Source organism: Delphinapterus leucas, chromosome 5 (genome assembly GCF_059928025.1).
Source record: "Delphinapterus leucas isolate spDelLeu-1000000601 "Yukka" chromosome 5, BTC_Dleu_Yukka2, whole genome shotgun sequence".
NCBI lineage: Eukaryota > Metazoa > Chordata > Mammalia > Artiodactyla > Monodontidae > Delphinapterus > Delphinapterus leucas.
The window spans coordinates 114,588,459-114,615,577 of record NC_143133.1 but is presented as its reverse complement, the minus strand read 5'-3'; the positions used below and the strand labels follow the sequence as shown (position 1 = coordinate 114,615,577).

At 37.9% G+C, this 27,119-nt stretch overlaps 1 protein-coding gene and 1 pseudogene across 8 annotated transcripts in view; both read right to left on the bottom strand.

The window, feature by feature from the left end:
• Positions 1-27,119, bottom strand: part of INPP4B (inositol polyphosphate-4-phosphatase type II B) — a 701,292-nt gene that overhangs the window by 212,154 nt on the left and 462,019 nt on the right. For all 8 annotated transcript variants that reach the window (XM_089911312.1, XM_089911308.1, XM_089911305.1 and 5 more), the window contains one exon: positions 1,269-1,380. In XM_089911312.1, the coding sequence (XP_089767438.1) occupies positions 1,269-1,380 (112 nt within the window). The remainder of the gene's footprint in view (positions 1-1,268; positions 1,381-27,119) is intronic.
• LOC149749223 (large ribosomal subunit protein uL18 pseudogene) lies at positions 1,388-26,172 on the bottom strand (annotated as a pseudogene).

The window sequence follows — 27,119 nt, the reverse complement described above, 5'->3', positions numbered from 1 at the left end:
GTAGTATAAGCATCCATGTGGTGGTGACTAATAGGAGTCTTACGTAGAATTCCAGAGCTAACAAGGGTTGAAGGACAGAGCCATCCACAAGGCAAGAATCTTAAATACACACATCCTAAAACGCTCTGCTGCACGACGTCACCATGGCCCTGACATTTGCAAGCAACCTGATTCAAACATTGGTCCTCACTGGAATGTGTTCGTGACCTGGATTTTATTCTGAGGGATAGTAGGGAACAGAGAAGAATGAGGCTTGGGGATGCGGTAAGACCCTAGCCTATGCTGGGCAAGAACAATATTTTTTTGAAAGGCAGTTTAGATTTTATTTATTTTGGTAAAGTTAATGATTTGTTAAGTGTTAGATAAGCACTGCACCGTCTCCCATGTAGATGTACCAGAAATTAAAATATGCTCCCAGATAAGCAACACTAAGCCAGAAAATAGGTCACAATAGACCTTGTCATTAAAAAAAATGCTCATTAATGAAAAGGTAGGCATTCTAGTACACAAACAAATTCATTTCCCTGGGGGAAAAAAAAAAGCTATTAGCGGTTCGTAAATCTGTCCCCTGCGTCTCAGTAAAACAGGCAATCACATTCCTAAGACAGAACTTTAGACTAATACTTATATCAAGTCTCTCTCTTAAAGAAAAGAAAGTAGAAAACAAGTAAAAGCCCTGGATATTGATAATACTGGGGTTTTTATCCTGGCCTTCAAGGAAGCTGCTTCGCTCCCAGCTGGCATTGCTCCTCAAGCAGAGCTCCCCCTCCACCGTTTACTACTTCCTGCTTCTCTCTCTGCAATTTCACAAGGCACAAAGTTGTTAAATCTGTCCTCCTTCACATAAAAACGAAATCCAAATTCAAACTGCATCTCTTTCCAAAGAGAATTTCGAGAGCAGAGAAGTGGTTACTTTTGGCAATAGACCTTCCAGAATCTTCTGTGCATCTCACATGGGGTTAATTATGGCAGGATGCAACAGTGATCAATACTTTTTTTCGAACTGAGAAGAGGTTGTGTCCACATGGGAGCCAGCTACAAAGAGAATGGTGTTTTGAATGGTGCATGGCTTTGCACAGTTCCATGCAAATAGGCTGTCGGGTTACGAGGATGAGACACACTTACGGTACTCCCATTCCAAAGCTGATTTCTCATTTAGCTTTGGAATAATGAGATTTCATACCCCACAGAGGTAGTGGCGATCCAGGCAGCTGGCAAAGCTGATCGTTTCTAATTTAATCTGTGCAGTGAGCTGACTGGGACCCTACCTTTTGTCCCTGCACATCTGTCGTGATGTGGTCGGCTTCCCCATCCTCAATCTCCCCCATCTTCACGACACTGACTTGTATGGTGCCAACAACCTTGCCACCATCTGAAGTTCTGCAATCAAAAATAAAGGAAGCGGAAAGGTAAGAATCATCTCTTCCCTGAAAGTATGTCCAAACACGTTTGTTTCTGAAAACCACTAACACCGCTCTTTACTTGCGTTGGTTGTAATAAACAAATCTGCTTAAAATACATTGAAACCTGTTACTAGAATCACGAATTGGTGTGGTAAGTGCACGAAGCTACCTCATGAAGGTTAAACCATCTCACGGCTCTCAGGAGTAGCTGCCAAGATCATGGATCCATGCCCTGTTTGGTAACCCCTTGTCCCTACAACGGCATCAGCCATGGCTCGTCTATACCAATCACATGGGATATTGTGCTCATCTATTACAGAAACTACAGCTGAATAAAACAGAAGAGAGTACAAATAACCCTATATTCCTCTATGACCCGGCCATCGGCTATAACATCCGATTTTGTGCCTTTTCATTTTTCTTTCTCAGAGACCAGGTAAAGAAGATTCTCTCCCAGCAAACATCAGAAAATCACAGTACATGAAGACAGAAATTAACCACTCAGATCATTCAGGATGACCCATTACTTTTTCAGATAAAGAAACTGAGATTCATGAAGATAGAGAGACTCATCCATGGAAACAAACTGGCAAAGCCAGAAACCCAGGTTTTTATCTCCTTTAAGTCTGTTGGTCACTGAACAACTCTTCTCAACTCAATGATGATGAAAATTTTATTATTAAGATTTTCCTCATCATCACTGTCATCAACATACAAACTTTATGGCTGACAATAATAATGAAAACCGAAAATAAAATTAACAACCACCACCCTTTAAGATTCTCAAATCTTCTTTTCTGGGCAAGAAAATATACAGAATAAATGTTGGCATCATGTCATGGGAACACTGTAATACATAATGATGTTCTTCCCTTGCACCTTTTTTTAAGATAGGTAGCAAGTCACCCATTGGTATGGGGTGTTGCTGTAACCTATATCTAAGCCTAATTGACCAAGCGACACTTCATTTTCTTTCTTTAGTCATTTTATTTCCTTTTTGAAAAAAAATTTTTTATTATGGAAATTTCCAAACGCACGTCAAAGCAGAGGTGAGTACACTGAATCTCCACATACCCGTCACCACCCACCTTCAACAATTCCCAGCATTCTGCCTTTCTTGTTTCATCCATCCACGGGCCCTTCCCCAACTTTGTTTTTTTTTTTAACATCTTTATTGGAGTATAATTGCTTTACAATGGTGTGTTAGTTTCTGCTGTATAACAAAGTGAATTGGCTATACATATACATATATCCCCATATCTCCTCCCTCTTGCGTCTCCCTCCCATTCTCCCTATCCCACCCCTCTAGGTGGTCACAAAGCACTGAGCTGATCTCCCTGTGCTATGCGGCTGCTTCCCACTAGCTACCTATTTTACGTTTGGTAGTGTATATAAGTCCATGCCACTCTCTCACTTCGTCCCAGCTTACCCTACCCCCTCCCCATATCCTCAAGTCCATTCTCTAGTAGGTCTGCGTCTTTATTCCTGTCCTGCCCCTAAGTTCTTTATAACAATTTTTTTTCTTTTCTTTTTTTTAGATTCCATATATATGTGTTAGCATATGGTATTTGTTTTTCTCCTTCTGACTTAACTTCACTCTGTATGACAGACTGTAGGTCCATCCACCTCACTACAAATAACTCAATTTCGTTTCTTTTTATGGCTGAGTAATATTCCATTGTATATATGTGCCACATCTTCTTTATCTACTCATCTGTCGATGGACACTTAGGTTGCTTCCATGTCCTGGTTATTGTAAATAGTGCTGCAATGAACATTGTGGTACATGACTCTTTTTGAATTATGGTTTTCTCAGAGTATATGCCCAGCAGTGGAATTGCTGGGTCGTATGGTAGTTCTATTTTTAGTTTTTTAAGGAAACTCCATACTGTTCTCCATAGTGGCTGTATCAATTTACATCCCCACCAACAGTGCAAGAGGGTTCCCTTTTCTCCACACCCTCTCCAGCATTTATTGTTTGTAGATTTTTGACGATGGCCATTCTGACTGGTGTGAAGTGATTCCTCATTGTGGTTTTGATTTGCATTTCTCTAATGATTAGTGATGTTGAGCATCCTTTCATGTGTTTCTTGGCAATCTGTATGTCTTCTTTGGAGAAATGTCTATTTAGGTCTTCTGCCCATTTTTGGATTGGGTTGTTTGTTTTTTTGATAGTGAGCTGCATGAGCTGCTTGTAAATTTTGGAGATTAATCCTTTGTCAGTTGCTTCATTTTTTAAATTTGTGTTTAACTTTAATCTGAATACGAACGGTGTCTTTCAACCAATTCCTTCAAAATGTCACTATTTTATTACTGGAGGTGTCAGAAAACAGGAATAGGAAAATTAGTATAAGTAGTTTACTAAAATGCTAATTAAAACAATAAGTTAGGCGAAAAGGAAACCCAATTGTTACCAGATCATAGGAAGATTTTTCTCAAAATATATAAAGTACAAATTTAAACACATCTTTTGAATTATGATTTTAAGAAAACCGAAATAGAAAAACTCTGGTGACATATACATAGCTAATGTCATAATGTAATAAAATAAAGATTATGTACATAGAAAAATACAAGTGGTTTACTTAAATAGTATATTAAGGTTCTTACTAAAATATAAAATAAAATGCTTCTTGGTGATTTTTCAGTCAGTGTAAATCATAATATTGACTCAATTATTTTAAATTAACAGAAAAAAGCATTCATTACAAAGAAGATGTGTATACAGATGACAGTATAATCTATGATTTTGTAAAAAACTACATTAGCTTCAATTCTGGGATGATTTTAACAATTAATTATACCATTTTCCTACTTGAAAATGACATAATAACTTGTCATAAATCATAATTTGACATATCTCTGTACAATTCTTTAGTACCCGATAGTGAAATAGATATTTTAATAAAAGCCCTGGTTCTACTCACAGGCTTTTCTAGAAATTTGCAGACTTCTTTTTCCCCCAAACTGACACTCAATAACAATTAAAGACACCTTTTTTTTCTCATAGGCATTGTTTAAAATTTTTGCTGGAACAAACTGAGCTTAATTTCTAGGTATACAAAGCTTAGGTTTAATGTTTCAAATTTTTTCCTTGACTAAACCAAATAATGTCATAATGATTTGAATGAGAAGATAGATTTATCACACCCTCTCCCAGGACTGGGTAATAAACCAACACATGCAATAACAGTTAAAAGTGTGAACTCAGGAGTTTGACTTATCTGCTAGCTTCATGACCTTGGACAAGGAACTTAACCATGTGAAATAAACTAACACATGCAATAAGAGTTAAAAGTGTGAACTGAGGAGTTTGAGTTATCTGCTAGCTTCATGACCTTGGACAAGACACTTAACCATGTGAAACTTTGTAAAATGGAGATGATAATTTTGTTTTAAGGATTACATTGTGACACGATTTATGTCAAGTTCTCAGCACAATGACTTACACAAAATAAGTGCTTCTTCCTACCCCCGCTTCATCCCAGTAGTAGTAGTAGTAGTAGCAGTATCAACAGAATTGCTATTGTCATTAATGTATTATATTTCATTCAATTCTCTTTAGAAATTTTACTAAAATGGGCATCTAAGACTATAGTAAAAGATTATAGGATTTCAGGACACATGCATTTCAAGAGTGATTAAGTGCTCATTAGAGGTACAAAGACTTAGTAATGACAGATGATGTTATAAAGCTTACATTCCTAGAAGTGCAAAGCACACAAGTTTATAACCAGTTACAATACAAAGTGAACCTTTCGAAGTGCCAAAGGTAGATGAAGAAGCAATGCACCATGGGAGTATGGGAGTAAGCTTCCGAACTCTAGCTTTATTTATTCCCTTTAAAAAAGCTTCTGGCTGCTTTTTAAATACAGGCATATCTTGTTTTATTGTGCTTTACTTTATTGTGCTTTGCTTTTTTGGAGCTTCACCGATATTGTGTTTGTTTTTCACAAATTGAACGTTCGTGGGAACCCTACGTTGAGCAGGTCTATCAGTGCCATCCTTTCTAAAAGCATTTGCTCACTGTGCCTCTGTGTCACATTAGATATAGGGACACTAGAGAGATTCTAAACCTTTTTTTTTTTTTTCACTAACCATTTTGGATAAGAATCTCTGAGTACCCTAAATCATGCTTCTTCCCCTGAGATTTGTGGGAGACAGAATGGGGAATTCAGGTTATAAACTTAAGAACTAAACACAAGACACCCAAAATCATGGGTCATCCTGTCAGTGAACTGCAATGTGAAATGTAGAAGCCATTTCCTATTTATTCTGTAACAACTGACAACCCACAGAGCATGGATATTCAACACTTCTCTTCAATCAGGACAGTCACAACTGAAATACCTATTTCATGTTTCCAAAGGCTGTTTCAAAGGTGATTTCAAAAAAATTTAGAAAAAAATCATTCTTAAGTGATTAATGATGCTTTCAATTAATCACCCATCAAGTTCAGGAGGCTACTACTAATTACTTAACCATTATTCATCACCAAAATTGCACTAACTTTTATCTAATAGAAATTCATCCTCTCTGCATGGGAGATATATTGAAGAGACTTCTAGGCTAGGAATCAAAATACCAATACTCCATCCAGCTCAGCAGCTCACTAGCTATGTGATCAACAACATATTGCTTCAGTTCCCTGGATTTCAGTTTCTGTTGCTGCAAAACAAAGAGTTGGTCTTTGACAGTTATCATATTAGCACTCAAGCTTCGTGCTCTGACATGGTTGGAATCCATCAGTTGATCTCATCATAGGCATCATAGACTATTATGGGCTGATACAGCCTTGGGGAAAATCTTGGGCACATCCTAGCCTCTTCTCCTCACTCCCCACCTTCCCCTCCAACCTCTCCCCAAAACAAATGAAGCAAACAAAATGCATGCCAAACCTAGAAAGTAACTTTAACACTTACAGTCAAATACAAGGGCTAGTTTTCCTTATAGTATCCACTGTATACGTATATATTTTACTGTCATTATGGCACTGCAACTTGGCGCTTTCACAAGGATACAAATTTGACTGAACTAAGAAACAAAAGAGGTCTTCGTACACTTTCCTAGCAATTTATATGGCAGTAAGAACAGGCTGCAGTAATAAATAACTATCTCAATCTATAGGAAGAAGAAAAAAAAACCTATGTCATTTCACTCTCTTGCCAGGTCATTACCACTGCTTAATGCAGAGAGCTATAAGAGAAGTAAAAGATGAATAGTTCATGGCAGCCACATTATTTCAATCACAACATCAAGCTCCTATTTCCCTCAGCAGATACACTTAAATATTTAACCATGCCAACAAGATGGAAGGCAGAGAAAGGGAAAACTTCAGCAACGCAAATCTACACTTCCTCATCACTTAGTTTTTCAGCATGCATAATACATTAGTGATTAAGTTTCTTTAAAACCTTCCTTTAAAATAACTCCCCTGGGACTTCCCTGGTGATCCAGTGGTTAACACTTTGCCTTCCAATGCAGGGGATGAGGTTCGATCCCTGGTCGGGGAGCTAAGATCCCACATGCCTTGCGGCCAAAACACCAAAAACATAAAACAGGAACAATATTGTAACAAATTCAATAAAGACTTTAAAAATGGTCCACATCAAAAAAAAAATCTTAAAAAAAAAATAAAATAACTCCCCTAATGCTTCCTAATGAAATATTCAATTTCACATGCTAAAACTTACAAACATTTTAGAAGACTGAAGGAAAAGGGATGTGAAACAGTCTTCTAACAAAAGACAATTTTTTTTTTTCTTGCGGTATGCGGGCCTCTCACTGTTGTGGCCTCTCCCGCTGTGGAGCACAGGCTCCAGACGCGCAGGCTCAGCGGCCATGGCTCACGGGCCCAGACGCTCAGCGGCATGTGGGCTCTTCCCGGACCTGGGCACGAACCCGTGTCCCCTGCATCGGTAGGCGGACTCTCAACCACTGCGCCACCAGGGAAGCCCACAAAAGACAATTTAATGACACTTTTCCTCTAAACTTCTTCACCACCTACTGTACCATCCTTAGTAGAGCAAAAAGAAAAAAAAAATCCTATGGAAAGGTTAGAGAGCAACATGTAAATACCTCCTCTATTTTGGAAATGCCACAGAGATACAAATGACTCTGTAAACATCCAGGAGAAAATCGTCATTAGCACTGTCAGGCTTTGTGAATATAAAGTAGTCTTGGGACTAGGCACCGGGATCATCATCTGGGAGACATGCCTGGCATTTAACCCATCTAGACATGTAACTGGGAAGTGAAAATCTCACCTGGACAGAAATATAAGCAAAGGCCATAAGTAAACAAGTGCCACTAACTAACTAACTAAGTGCATTCTGACTCTTACTGGTGAATACATTTACCTGGCAGTGCTAGATTTACTTTGGCCTCAGAGAAGTGAGAGTTCTACTTAAGTATGAATGCCTGAACACACCTCTATTCTGGCTGAACTTCAAAAATTTCAGAAGCCATAGGATACTTTCAAACTAATATTCAAATAAAACTTTCCAGTAGTTCTCAATATTATAGCTTACACACTCGAAGCTTTAGTCCTTTGTTTTCTCCTCTTTTCTCATTATAAACTTGTCTTCAGAAACTCTATCCATTATTATGGGATTCAATTGTCTCATCTTTGAGGATCTACCACAAACCTATATTTCCTACTCTGACCTGATTTCCTATTCCAGAACTCCAAATTCCTTTCATCCTGATATAATTGTACATTCTATAAGCTTGAAACCTAACTAGTCCTTTTCCCAAACCCCAGCTCACATCAGTAGCATATCATTCTCCAAAGACCAAAACCACAGAATATTCCATCTCTACCAGTGCCTCGTCCCTACCATTCAGTAAGTCATCAAGCCCTACTGATTCTTCCTGTATAATGCCCCTTACATGTGTCCCTTCCCAATGGTAACATCCCAATTAGTTTCACCAACTTTCTTTCATTACACTTGAAGAACCTACTTCCCATCTTCCAGAATCTTTCTCTTCCACCCCATCCATGTCAGATTTCCTTCTTAAGACCTGCTATCACTATTGTATTTTATTTTCTCTGTCAAAATTCCTTAGACATTGCCTAATGCCTACCAAGAGAGTTTGAAGTGTAGACTGTCTTTTAAGACTTGGCCGGGGTTATGGACAGCTCAGTATTTTTGGATCAAACAGATCCATGTCATCACACACCAGTAAATAATGGAGCATGGTTTAGTGGAAAGCACAGTGAACACTGAGTAACAAAAGTCCTTGGTTACGGTGTTGGCTCTTCAGAGTAAACAACCTGGTGATCATGAGAGGGCAATTCAGCCTCTATTAAGATTTACGAGCTATTAAATATGAAGGTAGTAAACCATTCTACTTATCTCACAAGATTTATGTGTCCAAAATTAAAAGATCTTAAAGTTTAAATATAAAAATGCTTTTGTGGGAACTGCCTGGCGGTCCAGTGGTTAGGACTCTCACTGCCACACTCTCACTGCTGCGCTCTCACTGCCGCCACTGGGTTCAATCCCTGCTCAGGGAACTAAGATCCTGCAAGCGTGGCAAGAAAAAAAAAATGCTTTTGTGTATGGTAATGAGTACAACTGTTATACCATCCGGGACACAAAGTTCCAAGAGCACATCATAGATACGTTGACTACCAGTTTTTCAGACTAATTGGCTTGTAGATTCCTCTTTACTGCTGCAAACAGTGCTATCCAAACATGAGTAACTGTCTCAATACAAATAAGCTAAAGAAATCTTTCCCTCCTCATGACTCTATTAAATATACATAAATATATATATATATGTATGTAGTGAGTTGTATTTGGAAAAGATTCAATGCTAAATGTAAAATACAAACTACCTCTTTGTTATTCAAATATACATTTTTACTGAAGTATAATTGCCATATAGCAGTATATTAGTTTTGGGTATACAGCAGAGTGATCCTATATTTGTGTATATTACGAAATGACCATCACAATAAGTCTACTTAACATCTATCACCATATACACAGTTACAAAAATTTTTTTTCTTGTGATGATAACTTTTAAGATCTACTTTCTTAGCAACTTTCAAATTAACTATGGTTGCAACATGTAGGTCATCTATTCAGTGATCTGAGGAACCAGGCTGATGAAGGCTCTGCCATGTTCACCTTGTGGCATCTAAGGTCTCCAAACAGCAGAAGGGGATAAAAGCATGGAGGAACTCTTATTGGACAGACGCAGAACCGGTGTGCTTTCCTCTCTTTACGATCCAGTGGCCAGAGCTCAGTTACATGGCCACCCCTATTGAATTTGGCAGGTCGTGGGAGAGGGGGGGGGGACAATAAACATTTAAAATAGGGCAAAGACTGCAAATGTTAGTCCCCCTCCTCTTCTTGGGCACACGGCTAGATGACATTTCCAGCGCCTTAAACAGTTCAACTATCTCTTGAAATGTAAGAAATATCCATCTCTTTAAATGTAAGATATACCTCAACAGCAAGGTGAGAAAACATCTTGGCATCTTGTAAATGTCCTTGGATTCACAGGCAACCAAAATTACATTCAAGTTAACAGGTCACCATCATCTGCCCTTTGGGAGATAAGATGCTGCAAGTAAGATAGAGGAAGCTTACTCTACCCTCTTGCACCCACTGGATGAAGCTATAAAACCTGGACAGAATGCACAGAGCAGCTGTTTGAGGACTCAAAGTAAACACTGCTGGGAATACTGGGGAAGATTAGAATTTTAAATGCCACTGAACCAGCAATTAGTTTACCATTTTTTCTCCTCTCGTATCTCATGATCTAGACTCAAAACAGCCCCAAGCCCAGAGATGGTCATGGTGTAGACAAAGATAGCTCCAGGAGAAACTCTCTGGTTCTGGCTCAAAGAACAGAAAAGAGGTCTCCTAATACTCAGAAGAATGATGAAATCACTTTTCTTTTTCCCACTCTCTTGTGTCTCAGCCCCCAAGCAATCCAGCAGTGGCAGCAACAAAAGTGACAGCTCAGAGGAAGTGCAGAAGCCTAAAATTATGAGGAAGGGAAAGTTTCCTCTCTGATTGGAGCTGTGATCCCAACGGCATGGGATGCATGCGTTTGACTTTTTCTCTCTCTCTTCTACCTCTTGGCCCCAGAAGAGGGTGCAGCTGCAAGGCAGAGAAGGGAAAATCAAACCCCAGCTTTCAGAATGAAGGGTCTTTTGATCTTTTCCTTCCAGGGAAGCCACAGGAAATGGGAATATGCCAGAGAGAGTGTAATGAGGAAGGAGCTCAGGAAGGGACTTCTTAATGTCGTTCATGGATTTCTGGGCTTAACTCAAGCTGTGCATGCATGGATCTAAACCACATATCAGATACTCTGAGAAATAATCTATGGACTACACCATCCCCCAGGTCCCAGACTGTCACGTGGGTGACAAACTCGAAGGACAGATACGAATAACACTACAAAAGTTTTGAAAACAGAAGTGATATTGAAACTACAAAGTTTCACAAGACACATGGTCAGCATACAAATATGTAGCAATTAGAAACTGAAATTTTTTAAAAATATATTTATCATTTATAGTAAGTCCAAAACAAAGTACTTAGGTATAGATCTAACAAAAATGTGCAAGATCTATGTGCTGAAAACTATAAGTGTTGATGGAAGAAATCAAAAAAGTTCTAAATAAATGGTGAGACATACTGTGTTCATATACTGGAAGCCTCAAGTTTATAAAGATGTCGATTTTTCCTAAATTGATCTATAGATTTAAGGCAATACCAATTAAAATCTCAGCAACATTTTTTGTACATAATGACAAGTTGATTCAAAAAGTTATAAAGAAAGGCAGAGTAAACAGAATGGCCCAAGTACTTTTCAGAAAGAAGAACAAGAATGGAGAAATTGCATCTACTGATTTTTAAGACTTGCTGTAAATCTATAGTAATCAAAACTGTGGTATTGACAAAAGGACAGATATATTGATAAATGAAACAGAGTACACAGAGAATATGGCCAACTGCTTCTGACAAAGTTACAGTCAATGAAATGGAAAAAGAGTAGTCCTTTCAACAAATGGTACTGGAACAATTAGACATCCATTTGGGGAAAAAATGAAATTTTACGTAAACTTCACAACTGAAACAAAAGTTAAAATGGTACATAGACCTAAATGTAAAACATAAAAATATAAAAAATTTTAAAGGAAGCCATAGGAGAAAAGTCTTCATGAACTGGGTTTCGTCAAATTGCGCTTAAATATGATACCAAAAGCATGATCTGAAGAAGAAAAAAATTGATAAACTGAACTTCATCAAAATTGACAACTTTTGCTTTGTTAAAGACACAATGAATGAAAAGACAGGCTACTGACTGGAAGAAAACATTTACAAATCATGTTTCTGACAAAGAACTTGCATCCCAAATACATAAAGAGCCCTCAAAACTCAACAGCAAGAAAATGAACAACATAATAAATAAAAGGGCAAAGTCGAAGAGATGTGTCTCAGAAGAGGATATGCAGATAACAAAGAGACCATGGAAAATTGTTCAACATCACTGTCCATTAGGGAAATGAAAATTAAAAGCATTATGAGATGTCACACTATATTTTCAATGTCTGGTGAGGATGCAGAGCCATTGAAACTCTCATACACGGCTGGTGGGGAAAACAGTACAGCAGTTTCTAATAGAGTTCAACACACACTTACCATATGACTCAGAAATTCCAATCCTGGGTATTTACCCTAAAGAAATGAAAACTTAGGATCACAGAAAAACCTACACAGGAATATTTTAGCAGCTCCATTCATAATCACTCCAAACTGGAAACAACCAAAATATACTTTCATATGAATGGTGCAACAAACTGTGGTACAGTTTGTTGTGGTATGGTAGCATGGAATACAACTCAGCAATTGAAAAAAAAAAAAAACCTGTTATTGATATGCACAACACCTTGATGAAGTTCAAAGGCATTAGACTGAATAAATGAAGCCAGTCTCAGGAGGATCTGCAATCAATGATTCAATGACTTTTTCAAAAAGCATTTCTCTATGGTGATGGAGAACTCACATCATGGGTGTCAGAGGTCGGTGTGGGTGGAGGCATTCATCAAAGGGGCAGCAGGTGGGAGTTTCTCTGTGGAGATGGAAGAGATCTGTATCCTGACTGCAGTGGTGGTTACAAGAATCTATACATGTGTTAAAATTCACAGAACTGCACAGCAATAAAAAGTCAATGTTTACTAAATGTAATTTCCAAAACAGAATAAATGAGAAAAGATATAGACATTTTCGATGATAATGAATGGATAACAAACTATTAGCTATTTAATCTGGGAATACAAAACCAAATGACTGAAAGGTTATTGCCTTCCATGTGAACAGAACCTTCTAACTGCTGGCAACATTGATCTGTAATGGTAGAGTCAAAGTGTCAATTTATCCCACACTTTATGCTTTCAAAATATCTGCTGACATAGAAATGCCGTATGTGAGAGGAACATGTTCCACCTGAACAAGGGGGGGAGGGTATTTCATCAGAGATTGGAGAGAAAAATGCTCTTGCAGGAGGTGCAATGAATTTCCCAAGCCCATGACTCATTCATGGGATAAAACAACTAGCCACCCATGTCTGAACTGACTCACGTTTAGACCTACAAGAGAAACTATTGCTAAGGCTTTTTGTTAATTTATTCTATTCTATTTTATTGTTTGAATTTTAAGAGAAAGAAAAATGTTGAAAGGAAAAGAGCACTATATATATTAAGCAGAGACCGTTGGAAGAGGAAGAGAATAGTAGCAAGAAAGGAATTATAGGAGGTTATACATAAATGGCTGGGGAAACCCGACTTAATGCTGACATTTTTAAAAGCAAAAAATATGGACATTTTTAAGACCAAGTATAAACAGTCTTGATAGACAGCTAAGCAAAAATTTATTTCTTACTAAAAATGGACATGCTACGACAGTAGAAACTCTTTACAAGAATAGTTTGCAAATGTCAAAAAATAAATCAAAATATTCTAGGCCACTATGAAAACATTCTACTAAAGATAACAGGCATGGAGGACTAGCGGATTTAATTATTAAATAATTAGTATCAAATACTAGTGATGGGTCTATGTTTACTACTGAAGTTTTGAATTATTTATATTTTTGCTGGATTTTTTGTGCCGTTCGGTTTTATGTAAATTTCTTAATAGTAGGAAATAATGTAAAGGGATTTTTTTAAAGCTAGCATTAAGAGATCAAAGTTAAAGAAAAATCAAAGTTATCCAGTGTATGAACATAACCTTAGAGTATAATGTATTTCAAACCTGTGTGATAAGAAATTCACTAAGCTTTAAATTGTACAGTGAGGCATGTACTCTGAAACCAAACAGTTATTAAGTGCCTCTATTTTTCTGCTGAATTGCATTTAGATTTGTTTTAAATTCTGCAGGTATTAAGTTATAAAATCTTGTGGTTTTTCAAATATTTTTTCTTCATTCTCCTTTAACATGACAACATTTTTAATGAAAAAAAGAGTCTCCAAAATTATAAATTTCCATAGAAATATAATAAGGTCAAAATAACAGAAAATGTGAATTCACTTACAAACATGTATTAAGCACCTACCATGTTGGAAGCACTGCTCCATGTACCAGAATACAACAGAGAACAACACAAAAATCCCTGTCGTCATGGAGCTTGAATTCTCATGGTAAACAAAAAAATGATACAGATACGATAAGTTCCATGGAGAAAACTTAAGCAAGGTAGGTGAATGCTGGCTGGGGCTTCTACTTTATAGTCTACATATATATATAATGACTACATATGTATGTATATGCATTAGGAAAGACTTCCCTAATATGATGCCATTTGAACAAATACCTAAAGGAGGTAAAAAAGTGAGCCATATATCTTTCTTAGGGGGAGGTCTTTTCAGGCAGAAGAAGCAGATGGTCCAAAGGTCTTGCAGAGGAACACGGTCCCCATATTCAAGGAAGAGCAAAGACCCCATTGCGGCTAAAGCTGGGTAGGTGGGGAGAGAGGACTAGAAGACTAAGCCAGAGAGCCATGTATTAATTTTATATTGCTGCATAATGAAGGACCACAAACCCAGTAACTTACAATACCACCCATTTACTATCTCACAGTTTCTACAGATCAGAAGGCAGGCCAAGTCCTCTACTCAGGGTCTCACAGGACTGAAGCCAAGATGTAGGCTGAGCCACACTCCCACGTGGAAACTCTAGGGGAGAATCTACTTCCTAGCTCATTCAGGTTGTTAGTGGAATTTATTTCCTTGTGGCTGTATGACGAAGGTTCCCGTTTTCTTGTTCATCCCATAGTAGGTATGAAGAGTAACCACTTGACAGGGCTGAAGGGGAGACAGCCACCTTCCAGTTAAACAAAGAGAAATGACTGAGGATAGGGGATGGGGTTGAGGAGGAAGCTCAAGGATCAGAATAGAGTCAGGGAGTAGAAGGCACCAGGGCCACAGGAGGGAGTAGACAAACAGGTAAAATGATGGGCGGCCATGTGCATGAAAGATGACCTCGGAATCCAGGGTTCCTGCGTGGTCACCAATCACCGGAAAATGAGTCATAGTTATTGCTACAATAAGGAAGCTCAGTTTAGCTAGGCAAAATATGCCAGGCAGACAGGGCAGCAGTAATTTAAAAATGCTCTAAAGACCTGAAATTTCCCATTTTCAGATTTTAACTTGTTCTGCTAACAGTCTTAATAATGCATTACTAAATCATCTGGTAATTATTTTCGAGGTCAAAATGTGACTGATTCACTGTTAAAGGAGTCTAGATAGAACAAAAAAGATTTCTACAGATCTTTTTTTTTGTTAAAAGGAAGAAAAGTAATTAATGCAAAGTTCAAGACACCTGCTATATGGAAACAGCATACTGCTTTTATTCACGTTAAATAGATTCTGAAGATCAGCAGGAATAAATCAAATGTCCTATACCAGCTCTGCATAAAGTACATGAGAAAGCAATTACTTGTTCTCTGAATATCTCCCTTTTAAAACATTAAGATTCCATTATAAGAAGAAAATATATCTATTAGCAATTAAAGGTCTTTATTGCATCATTAAAAAAGATCCATATAGGGCTTCCCTGGTGGCGCAGTGGTTGAGAGCCCGCCTGCCAATGCAGGGAACACGGGTTCGTGCCCCGGTCCAGGAAGATCCCACATGCCGCGGAGCGGCTGGGCCCGTGAGCCATGGCCGCTGAGCCTGCGCGTCCGGAGCCTGTGTTCCGCAACGGGAGAGGCCACAGCAGTGAGAGGCCCGCGTACCACACACACACACACACAAAATTCCATATAAGAAAACAAATGGATTTTGGTATTTGGCAGGCTGATGTGCTAACAGGAAGGAGAAAGACAGTAAAAATTAAAAGTCACGGGATTAAAATTTTCAGTTCAGGAGTGCTTGCTATATATCCTTTTGTAAGTATTTGAGAACTGAATTGGAGTTTGTATACCAAATAAAAGTTTCACCAGCTTTCCGTAAGCTTGGATGCAGATATTTCCTCTTTTATTCTACGATAAATCCCGCAGATCTCAGTATCAGGAGTGAATAAAATCAGACAGTGCTTAGAACAGAAGGTAAGGTTAAGTATCAGCCAATCCATTCTGTAGAAACTGAAGCCCAGAGAGGTCAAGCGAAAGGCTCACAGGTCGACAGCAGTGCTGATATTTGTCAAAGAACAGTAGAAACCAGAAGTCCACACCTGATTTTTTTAAAATTTATTTCTGAGAACCAAAAGATGAAATTGTGGTAACTTTTCCATGTATTTATTTTTAGCTTCTTCGTCAATAAGTTGATTGTCCTTATCTGAAAAATCTTCATAGGAATGCGGTGTTTTGGTTCAACCCTCGCTAGCCCACTCTAAAGCTCGGAGGAAACTTGCTTTCTGAGCTACCTGATCTTCTGAGCAAGAGACATTTTGGGATAGTTCCACCTCTTCTTTTTAACTTTTTTCTTAGGTGTCTTCTCATAGATTGGATTGCTCTCATACAGCAGCATGAACTTTCTTGCACATCTCTTCGGTGTCTGGAGTTACCTTCTTTTTGTGCTGAGTAAATTTTTTCCTGTAAGCGTCACCATCTCCTTCCATATATAATCTGCAATGTTTTGATCCCTGATCTTCTTCCAAAGTACTTATGCCTTGAATTCCTTGTTTTCTGAACCATAACCAGGGAATCGTTTGGTTCTGTGAGGGATGGAAAAGCTTCTTTCCACAGCTCTCTTCAGGGCCCCAAAAACTTTATTTCCAGTGGTAGTTCAGGTGTGAACTGAATCCAAATACAAAGTACCTTCATACTATATTTTGTAAGTTCATGAGTATAAGCTGCACCATTATCATAGCCTCTTCAACACAGGCATAAGCAATCTGACAAGTGATCTCTCTGCTGGTTACATGAACTATCATCCCATATTTGAGTGTACTGTATTTACACTCAAATGTGTAAAATGTGTAAGCATTTCCAAGCATACCAATTGGTTTTACCCTCTCGCCTTCTTCTAAAGTTCACTTGGCATCTTCTGAAGTAGGCCTTATTCTTGACAACTTTAACTCCATCCTGTGAAGCAGAGATGCATATCTGTGGCTCATCACAGATACACAGCAATGGTGGTAAATTTTATAATTTAATTCTTACTGCTAACAATAAGAAAACACAGTCAATGTAAGAGGAATATGATTTTAAAGTGTAATCAAAGAACTCTATCAGAATCTAATAACTCTTTGCTCAGGCTGTTATAAAATACCATAGTCTGGGTGGCTTAAACAACAGAAACTTAATTTCTCACAGATCTAGAGGTTAGAAGCCCATGATCAGGGTGCCAGCAAGGTCAGATTCTGGTGAGAAACCTCCTCCTGACTTGCAGACGGCTGTCTTCTCCCTGTGTCCTCAGATGGCAAGGAGAGAGCAAGCTCTCTGGTGGCTCTTCTTATAAGGTCACTAATCCCATCATGAGGGCCCCACTCTCATGACCTGGTCTAACTCCAATTACTTCCCAAAGTCCCCATCTTCAAATAATATCACAGTGGAGTTTAGGGCCTCAACAGATACATTTGGGGGATACAAATATTCAGTCTGTAACACTCTTAAAACCTCAAACTTTAAAAATTAGCATAGTATTTGTTTCAAGAACTAGTGGGGGTTCAAGGGAAGAAGAGATAGCATGAAAGAAAGAGGGAGAAAATAATTTTTCCTACTAAAGTATAAAGAGATTCTTAAAATCTGCCTTATGAATTCATAATTTAAGCTCATCTCAGTGTCATTATTATCATTAGTAGTCAGATGAAGAAATTTAAGGAAAGTAGTTACCTCCTGGTGACAGTAATGGAACTCGAACTTCTGCCAGTGTTACAATCACAGGCCAATCCTTAAAGTACTTGAAAGGCATATCACTTGGTCAGAGAAGCAATTCACGTTTACCAGTACTAGAAGTAAGTCTCCATAGCCAAGAAATTTATTGTTAGTTGGTAGTCTGCCCAACAAACAAGCAAACCTCAAAACTGTTAGAGTCTCTCTTTCCTACTTACTGTGTAGGTCCCTGGAAAATCCTCAATTTGATTCTAGATAAGACAAAAATAATCCCCACTAGACACCATTTCTAAGTTTAAGATTGAACCTTAAACCTGCTTTGAATTCGAGAGACTGCATCGATGGTGGGGAAGATTAAAATAAAATAAAATTCAAGTTATCTGCTCTGGTCTTAGACGGATGGATGAGGATTAGACCAAGTTTATTATGGCAACCTAAATTTGTTTTTAGCAATCAATTTTTATATTAAGTTCTAAAGGAATGTGTTTACTTTCCAATTTACATGTGTGAACATCAGAAAGAAGCAACATACAGCATGTATCTACAAGCACAACTGGTCATTTCATCTGCTTGTCATAATGTAATATACAAGTAGCACTTAGATCAAGTCTAATTAAACCTGCATTCAATGATTTCAATTGATTTTTAAATCTACTTTTCCTGTAAGATGGTAAACTGTCCCATAATGTAATAAAATCATCAGTGCCACACAATGTATAAAGACTAATCTTTAATTACCTAACATTTTCTGTCAAACTCTAATAAGCTTGAGTACATTGATCAAGGGACCCAAAGGGTCACCAATAGGCTGAGCCCATTACTAGAAGCACCCAGCCCCTATTGTAGCACAGCACTGAGAAAAACAATGTGGTTATATTGGTATTAAAATTAATTAAGTAAAGCAAAATAAGTGTGTCTGTTCTCTTCTCCATCTTGTTCTGCAACTTTTTATCTTTGACCTCATCCTTCTCTTCTGCCTTCTTAAAATCTTTCATGATATGACTTTGCATATTTTCTAGTTTTCCTATCTTCTATTATAAAATTGCACTTGTCTTCCTTTTCCTGACTCAGTACTTTATCTTCCTGAAGTCTTATTGCAAACAATTTCATTCAACCACACTTTTACTATGAGGCACCATGCTATACCACAGAACAACAGACATCAGTGAATTTCACTTAATGGATTAGGGTGGAAAATCCTAGGCTAGAGCATGCTATTAGGGGAATACATTGTTAAGGGGCAGGTAACTTTCTACAGTTCCTCAAGGATGGTACCTCCAACACAGCTCACTCATATATATTAAGTAGAACTGACAACGTGTAAATGAAAAAGCAAAGCCAAACTTACTAGGAACACAGTTAAGAATAGTGACCTTCCAGTGATCATTAAGCCTGTGGTAGCTGGAGCAGGAATAATGAGTTCTGACCTGCTTCTTCAAAAGCTTGATCATAGGAAAATGGTCAATTTGGTCTTAGGAAATTGAGGAGCCTGGGTAGGGGATAGTGACCTGCCCTTTTCACTGACATGCCTGGAGACTATCGCCTCTCAGTTCCTAATGAGAATAAGTATGGAGAATACTAGGGACTTCAGATGGGTGAGACCATCCCAGGCAAGGGATAACAAAAGATGGAGGGAAAATAATAGGACATCAGTGTGGGGAAGAATCTTAGGTGCACCATCTACACCTACGGACATTGCTCTCTTGCTGGTTGAGGTTGACACTGAGCTCAAAACCCTGAGAAGCGGGGTTTCCAAAGAACTACAGAGACTCTGACTCCACCTTTAGAAAGTGTTATGTGCACATAAGCCACTATAAGTGACAAAGGAAGTGATGATCAATGTCAAGGGTTACGTGTGTGGTTGCAGATGAAGCTGAGAAAGCAGACTTACTATCTTGTATCTCTTGGCTGAGGTTTTTGCACGCTTATTTTCAGGTTCATGTTCATTTGGGTCCAGGGACAGGAAGACATACAAATTTAAATCAGAAAAAGAGCTTTAGATGAGATCAGATGAGAGCTGTAGAAAAGATGAGTTGGAAATGGATGCTGCGATTTCTAACTTGGGCTATAGTTAGGGCACCTAATGGTTCTGAATTTAACCAAGAAAGGACAAGCACCAAAGGGCAGAGCCTTCAGGAGAAGACCTAGATTCAGTTCAGGGTGGTTCTAATATTAAGTGATTGTGAAAATAAGTGTGTGTCCACTTATGCAAGCTTAAAAAGAATCTGTCAACGACTATAAAAAAGAAAGCATGTATTTTGTCACTCCTTTCCCCTTTCCACATATTCTGTACAAATCTCACAAATGGGTGTCTATATAGTCCATGGCATGGGTGTAAAATGCCACAGGGTTGGCAATGCCTGTGGACAGAGAACGGGGGGTGGGAGAAACAGGGCTGGGTAACTGCATGTGGATAGGGACAGAATGTGCACAGGTGCAGGGTGTGTGTATAGGATGAGGGTTCATTTGGATGAAGACCACAGGCCTGTCTGCAGAGGTGTCTGTTCAAGAAAATGCTCATGGTGGGGAAAAGTGGATGAATACATATAGAGAGTGTCTCATATATTTCTCTGGAAAATACTTGGTTGTTTACATTGTTCAAAATCAGCACTTTCTCAGCTATGCAGCTGCTTTTCTTGGAACACAGTGTCTGTCTGATAAGCTGTTAAAGAAAGCTTTCCAAAAAGAAAGCTTCTTGGGTTCAAATTAGTTAGGGAAAAGCTGTAGGCGACATTGCCTCTGAGAGTCCTAGAAGGACTTGAGGACTTAAGGAAGGCTCTGAGAAATCCTACAGTAAGGTGACCCTCTTCACTTTTTTGAATATAACATTTTCAAACTTATTGCACATAAACTACTTCACTCGAAGAACACATACTAATAACTGAAGGGATACCAGTGTTCCAAATAACATTCTTCGGAAAAAGCTGATATAAATGTGTCCAGAGCAGCAGAAATACAGGGTGATAATGATGAAAGCGACTTTGGTAAATATGGGCAAATCCTTTACAACATTTTCAGGTCAAATATAATTCCTTGCAGGCCTAATCATTCCTGCAATTATCTTCAAAGCTAAATTAGCTCTCAAACTTCTTAAGCAGGTAGGTCTGTGTACGGATATTAATTTTATGTGATCTGCATTTTAAAAGAGGGAAGAGCTCAGGCTTTTCTCTACAAATTGAGGAGCGACTGAAGTGTACTCTAAGTACACGTTGTCTCTTCAGTGACTGAAAACTCTAATTTGCAGTCTGACAAATATGACATATTTTGAATAATGCAAACTAAGGAAGTGCTAAACAGTTTCCATGGTCATACCTCCCGCCCCATGAAAATGGATTAGGAACATAAAGAAAAATGCAGACTATACCACTGTAGAGCCATTTAAATTATAAATGAAAGACAGTCTAGTTGGATGAAATGGGGAATAATAATACTGATGAGGATGATAATTTTAAAAATAGGTGACGAGCATGATGGGCACATGCTTTGCATCAGGTACTGTTTCAGATGGGTTGGGTACCATTTGTCTAATTCTCACCTGGGAACAACAAAAACAACATCAAAACACCTAAGGCTAGAGAAGCTAATCAATAAAAGGAAAAAAAAATTACAGCCAACATTTATTGAGCACTTACTATGTGTCAGGAACTGTTATAAACATTTCATGTTAGTAATTGATGTGAGCTGAGGCTGTGAGATGGGCACCACTGTCACATCCCCTTTTCACAGATAAGAAAACTGAGTCTCAGAGTAATCAGTCATCCTGCTGGATAATAAAAAAGCCAGGATTTGGGCTCAGGCATGTCTCTAAATCCCATACACTTTTTATTTCTCTACTGTCCTAAGCCCATGATATTTGTATACTTTGCATCCTCTGATTTTATAATAAATTAATGTCATTTTAGTAGTTATTACAAAGTGGCTCACATTAGAGCCTTTTGATAATTTTAGACAGTCTTCTTCCTAAATGACAATGACACAGTTATATATAAGAACAGAATCAGTTTTAGAAGCAAATGGCCCTACTTCTGCTTTTGATGTTTCCCTTCCTCTTCACAGACCAGTCCTGAGAAACATCACTTGAATTTATTTCTGTAGACAGTTTATTAAAGATTCGGCAATAACATGTATCTGTAAACCCTAAAAGCAATTGACACTCTGTGTCACTTTTATGAATATCTGTCCTGATTTCAATGCTATATTGCTAAAATTTCAAGTCAAAGCAAATTTGAGATTTTTCCCAACTCTTATCAGAATGCTGCCTATTTCAACCAAACAAATACTTCCCCTATGTCTCTTGCTGGTATCTGCCATTTTATAAGAAGCCAAATCTGGTGTCAATGTGATTAAAGCCAGAACTTGGGTTTCAAGGAAGCATCCGTTCCTCAGATAATAAAAATGTTATGTGCAGATCAAAGGTTAAATCAACCTCTCTGCCATTGCCCAATTTAGAGAATTGTGGATGTCACATTTTAAGAAAGACCTACAACAAACTAAGCAAACTAAGAAAAACATTAAGTGATGGGTGAAGGAATTAGTAAGTTTAATGCAAGAAGCAATCTTTATAGAGTGTTTTTCTCTAATGCATGGTAATGCATGGAACTTCACTGCATTTATTAATTGCCCAGAATCACCCTGGGAGGGAGGTCATTACTATTTCCACTAACAGATGTTAGAGAATAGACAACATGCCTGGGGTGACACAGCTGGGACTTGAACCCGAATCTGGTAGGAAAGTCTGGTGCTCTTTCTACATTACATTCCTTGCTGAGTAAAAAAGGAGAGAAGATTTAAAGTTGGGCAAAAAAGCTGCTTTCAAATGCGATCATAGAGAAAAGGTATGAGACTTATTCTACTTAACACTATGAAGGAGAGCTGGGAATGTGGCAAGAAGATAAAGTCTGGGATAAAATAGGAACACTTTTCTAACACTGACCTGTCGGAAAATGGGAAAGATGTATGGCCTCCTAAGTTTGATTTCCAGGTCACTAAAGGGGTCCAAGAAGAAGCTAAAGTGTCAAGATCTCTTCTGGTCTGTAAACTTATTTAATCCTAAAATTCTAAACAAAATATATATTCTCTAAGAACCCTTCTTCTCTTCTAATTTCCATCCTGTCCCAGCTGTGTGACCTTAGAAAGCTATACTGCTACTCCGCAGTTAGCTTATAAAACAAGAATAATATCACCTTCCAGGCAAGGGTATTAGAAGATTCAGTAAGGTAAGACATTTGAAACACTTAATCCATCATAAACCTCAAACAGTGTTAGTTACCTCTTCCTATGTGTCTATGAGGTCCGAGTCAGTGTCAGAGTCAGAGAAGCTGTCCTGGAGGAGCTTCCTGTCTTCGTTTTGAATTATGCCGAAAGCACGGTGAATAGAGCATTCCAGAGATTCAAGGATTTCCCCATATGTGTGCATCTGGATCAAGCATGAGCGTGCATTTGCTATTGACGTGCATGTTTTCTTGGTGTTAACTCCCAAAGGAAAAGAATGCAGTGTTCTTTTTCATTGCTTTCAGCGGTTAGGATGGGCATTTTTAGAAAATTCTAGGCAAAAGCATCAAGTTAGCTTTTACATGACATCCTTATCCTCGAACTTTTCCACGAATGCGTTTAATAAAGTTTAATCTATTCTGTTTTATAATTAATCATTGATATGCTATTTTCTCTTAAAGCAGGCTTTTTGGCCACCAGTCAATGTCTGCCGCCCTTATGTAATATAGAAAATGTTTTAGACGTGTATAAAACTTAGTGTGGTGGAACCAGCAGAACTTTCTGCTGTAATCCTACTTTCTGATACCTAGAAAAACTAACTGGAAGCGACTTTTAAAGGAGAATAAAACATATTCAAAACATATTCAAGATGCTTGGATGTGATTTTTTAAAAGCATCTCTGAAGTCCAAGTAAATATAAGAAAATATGTTGTCGTCACACATACAATTTTAAAGACAGTATCTGGTGCTTAAAGTAAGCATTATTTGCGTGCAGGAAAAGAGTTATGGTAGGAAACGAAAAAACAAAGTTTAATTCCATTTCAAATGAAAAATAAATTTATCAGTTAAAACTGTATTGTCAATCTACGGCCAAGTTCAGTCTCAGGTTACCGTGGGGATTCACATGCATTCGAGCATTCCAGGAACAAACATTCTGATCCACACTGCCCTATGGCCTGCAGAACGGGCCTTGGCTCCCCACCTGCGAAATGTTAGTGACAATTTCATTTTTTTTATCGCTCTGAGTATGCTGGTGTAGAAAACTGTGTGTCAGAGCCTAAGGAACCTCTCCTTAATATTGCTCCCAGCTCTTAAATTAAGAACATGCCTTTGGGAGATTCAGTTAAAAATATGCAGGAATTTTTTTTTTTTTTTGTCGTTCTTCTGTTTTTACAAATAAATGGAAGTGCGTGTTTGTGCCTGTGTGTGTGCATGTGTGTGTGTGTGTGTGTGTGTAAGGAGGTTAAATTAAGCAAAACACCAAAAAACAAAATCAAACAGAACTTAAGACTCCATAGTTTGGATCTTACCTTCTCTAAACACACACATTTGACGACAATGGAAAATAAATAGTCAAGTTTGGGAGAAAGCAAAATAATTGTAAAAGAATGTAAATGTACAAACATACCTATCCATACAATCCATGAGGCATTTGCATGAATATGTACACATATAAAATGTTACATAAAATAGGGAAAATTTAAAAACAGTAGAAATTCATTGTTTGTTTCTTTCAGAGCCCCTCCCATACATCTGTATATTATAAAACATAACATCATACGTCTGTCTAGGATCATCGTAGTCTTATGCTGTACGTTTCACGACAGCACTACTGTAAATGTGGCAGAAGTAATAAACAAAAAGGAAACATAAATTCTCTTTTTATGGATAAATTCTTATACGCCTGCATTCAAGAAAATTTGGCCACATCCACTATTATAAAATTATAATAAATGCTTGCTTAATTTGGGGGGGACTACATGTGGAAGGTTACAAAAGAAATAACAGAGCAGTTGCTAAGATGAGCTGAATGTTTCTGTGGCAAGGCAATGTGACCTACACTGAAATAAATGTGAATTCTAAGTAAGGTTTTCAGCCTTTCGAGCAAATCACAACCTATCACTCACTATTACTCTGAAAGTTACTTGTCTCAGATATACTCTAAAGCTTAGACTGCATTATATTCACTAATTTGGGTGGATTCCACTCGGAAATAAACGGTACCAGGTTCATATTTAGCATCCATAAAAATATAAGTCATCATCATGAATCAAAATCTCAACAAATAATTATTGAACCTCTCTACTATGTCACAGGCATATAAAATTGAATTTTAAGATTAAAACATTAATAAAAAGTAACTGAGGCCCCTAAAACTCTCCAAAAGATAGAATATAAAATGGAGAAGAAAGCAAAGATGCTATGAGACCATTAGCTTCCTATCAGGCAGCACAATAAAAGCAGAAGAAGCTCTGGAGTCAGACTCAACTGAATTCTAATCCTACTTGTACAGTTAGTACCTGCGGAATCTTAGACAAGTTGCTATAAAACGGGGATGACAAAGCTGCAGGGATTAAATGATATAGTGCAGGAGAAGCACCCAACATATCCCTTGCACGCTAGTAGATGATCAATAAATAACAAGATTTTTCATTAACAGTGTTATTAGTAATATCAACTGCAAAATGTTAACCCTGTTACTATTTTAAAAATTTGGTAAAGAACCCATTACTATAGTTAGCATATGAAAAATTCATGATAAATGCTCGTTGAATGAACAGTCACTGAATGAAGTCCGAACTGTGTGGAGATAGGCAACAAAGGTCAGACAAGGTCAAAGCACTTCTATCTGTCTCAGTTCTTCTGAGAAGGATTTCCTAAGAAAGAATTTGTATCCCTGCCTCTTTTTCTGCCTTTGCGATTGTTTGACTACTTTAAGAGCAACATAATTTTTCCCCTGATCTCTAGCGCCATTGCCAGAGAAAGATATGCTTCTCCATTCTGTAATTAAATAAGACAGTATTATGATATTCTAAATTTCTGCTTGTTATGATTCCAAGAGACTCAGGTCAGGTTGGTAGAACAAATAATTGTTAGGTGCTTGGGCAGTAAACCAGGCTCAGGGCCATGGTTCTGGGGTGAGAATAGATTCCCCAGGTTTCCCTTAGTCTCCATTCCCCCTTAACCTAGCAGGCTGGTTCTCACTTTCTGCCATCATGGCTAACATTCCTGAGTTCTCCATGGCCATTAACACTCATTAGGTCTTCATTTGCTATAAATCCAGGCACTGTGGTGAAATCAATGTGGAAGACACCTTGAACGAGTGGTCCTGGACCTCCGTCCTTGCTTTGTTCTGCCATTACCAAGTCACGTGACACAGGACATGTTTTAACTAGATCTCGGTTTTCCGCTTGGTCAATGGGGACAAAAAGTGAGTCATTAAGAGCACAGGATTTGTAGTCAGAAACGTGTGGCTTCATGCCTTGGCTTTCTTATGTTAAGAGCATTGTAACTTTGCGCAAATTACTTAACTGCTTTCTACACCTCAGTTCCTTAGTTTATAAAATGACAAAAGGAATAACATCATACGCTGATAAGGGTCAATGAAACAACATCTCTAACATACTTATCAGAGCATAAAACACGTAGTGTCTCATAGTATCTTCCCCCTCCACCTCCTCCTCCTTCTCTTCTCATTAGTATTACTATTATTGTAATATTAACCAGTGTCTTCCATGTCTGCAATTGTAATCCGCTATACAAGAACCTTAGCTTGTTTACAGTACAGTATGGAAGTCAGGAATAGATAGTAATGAGCTAGAAAACGAAACAGAAAGTATGATTCAGATCTAAAGGAAGTCAGAGTAGACAGGAACTACCAAATGTAAACTAGAAAAACAAAGCAGATGTCATATAAAGGTACCAGGGTTAATACTAAATAAAGACACCGATTGGGATACTAGAACACTTAGACAGAAATTTAGTGGCTATGCATTTAAATGAAAATGAGTTACATGAGTGGGAACCACTTTCTATATCGGAGGCATTCTCCCCAATACATGCAAACAAATTTTAGCCTACAATTTCAAAAATGCACAGTACCATATTTCATGCAATTTGAGTCTAAGTCTATAAATAAGACACACACTTCTTGCCCTTTTAAGTTTTTTGTGGAAAATAAAAATTCAACTCAAACTCAAAAATTCCAGTTCACAGCACATAGGACAGGCCACATTAAACTATGGTATTCCATGAAACTAGTTTGAGAGTTTGAAATCTGACTTACCTGATAAGAATAAGGGACAGTGAACACAAACAAAACCAGACTCACGATCCAAGAACGGTGCCAACAAATACGCCCTTACCCTTATTTCTGTGAATTTGTTTTACAGAAATCTGAGAATTCTACTCTTTAAAAATTATGACC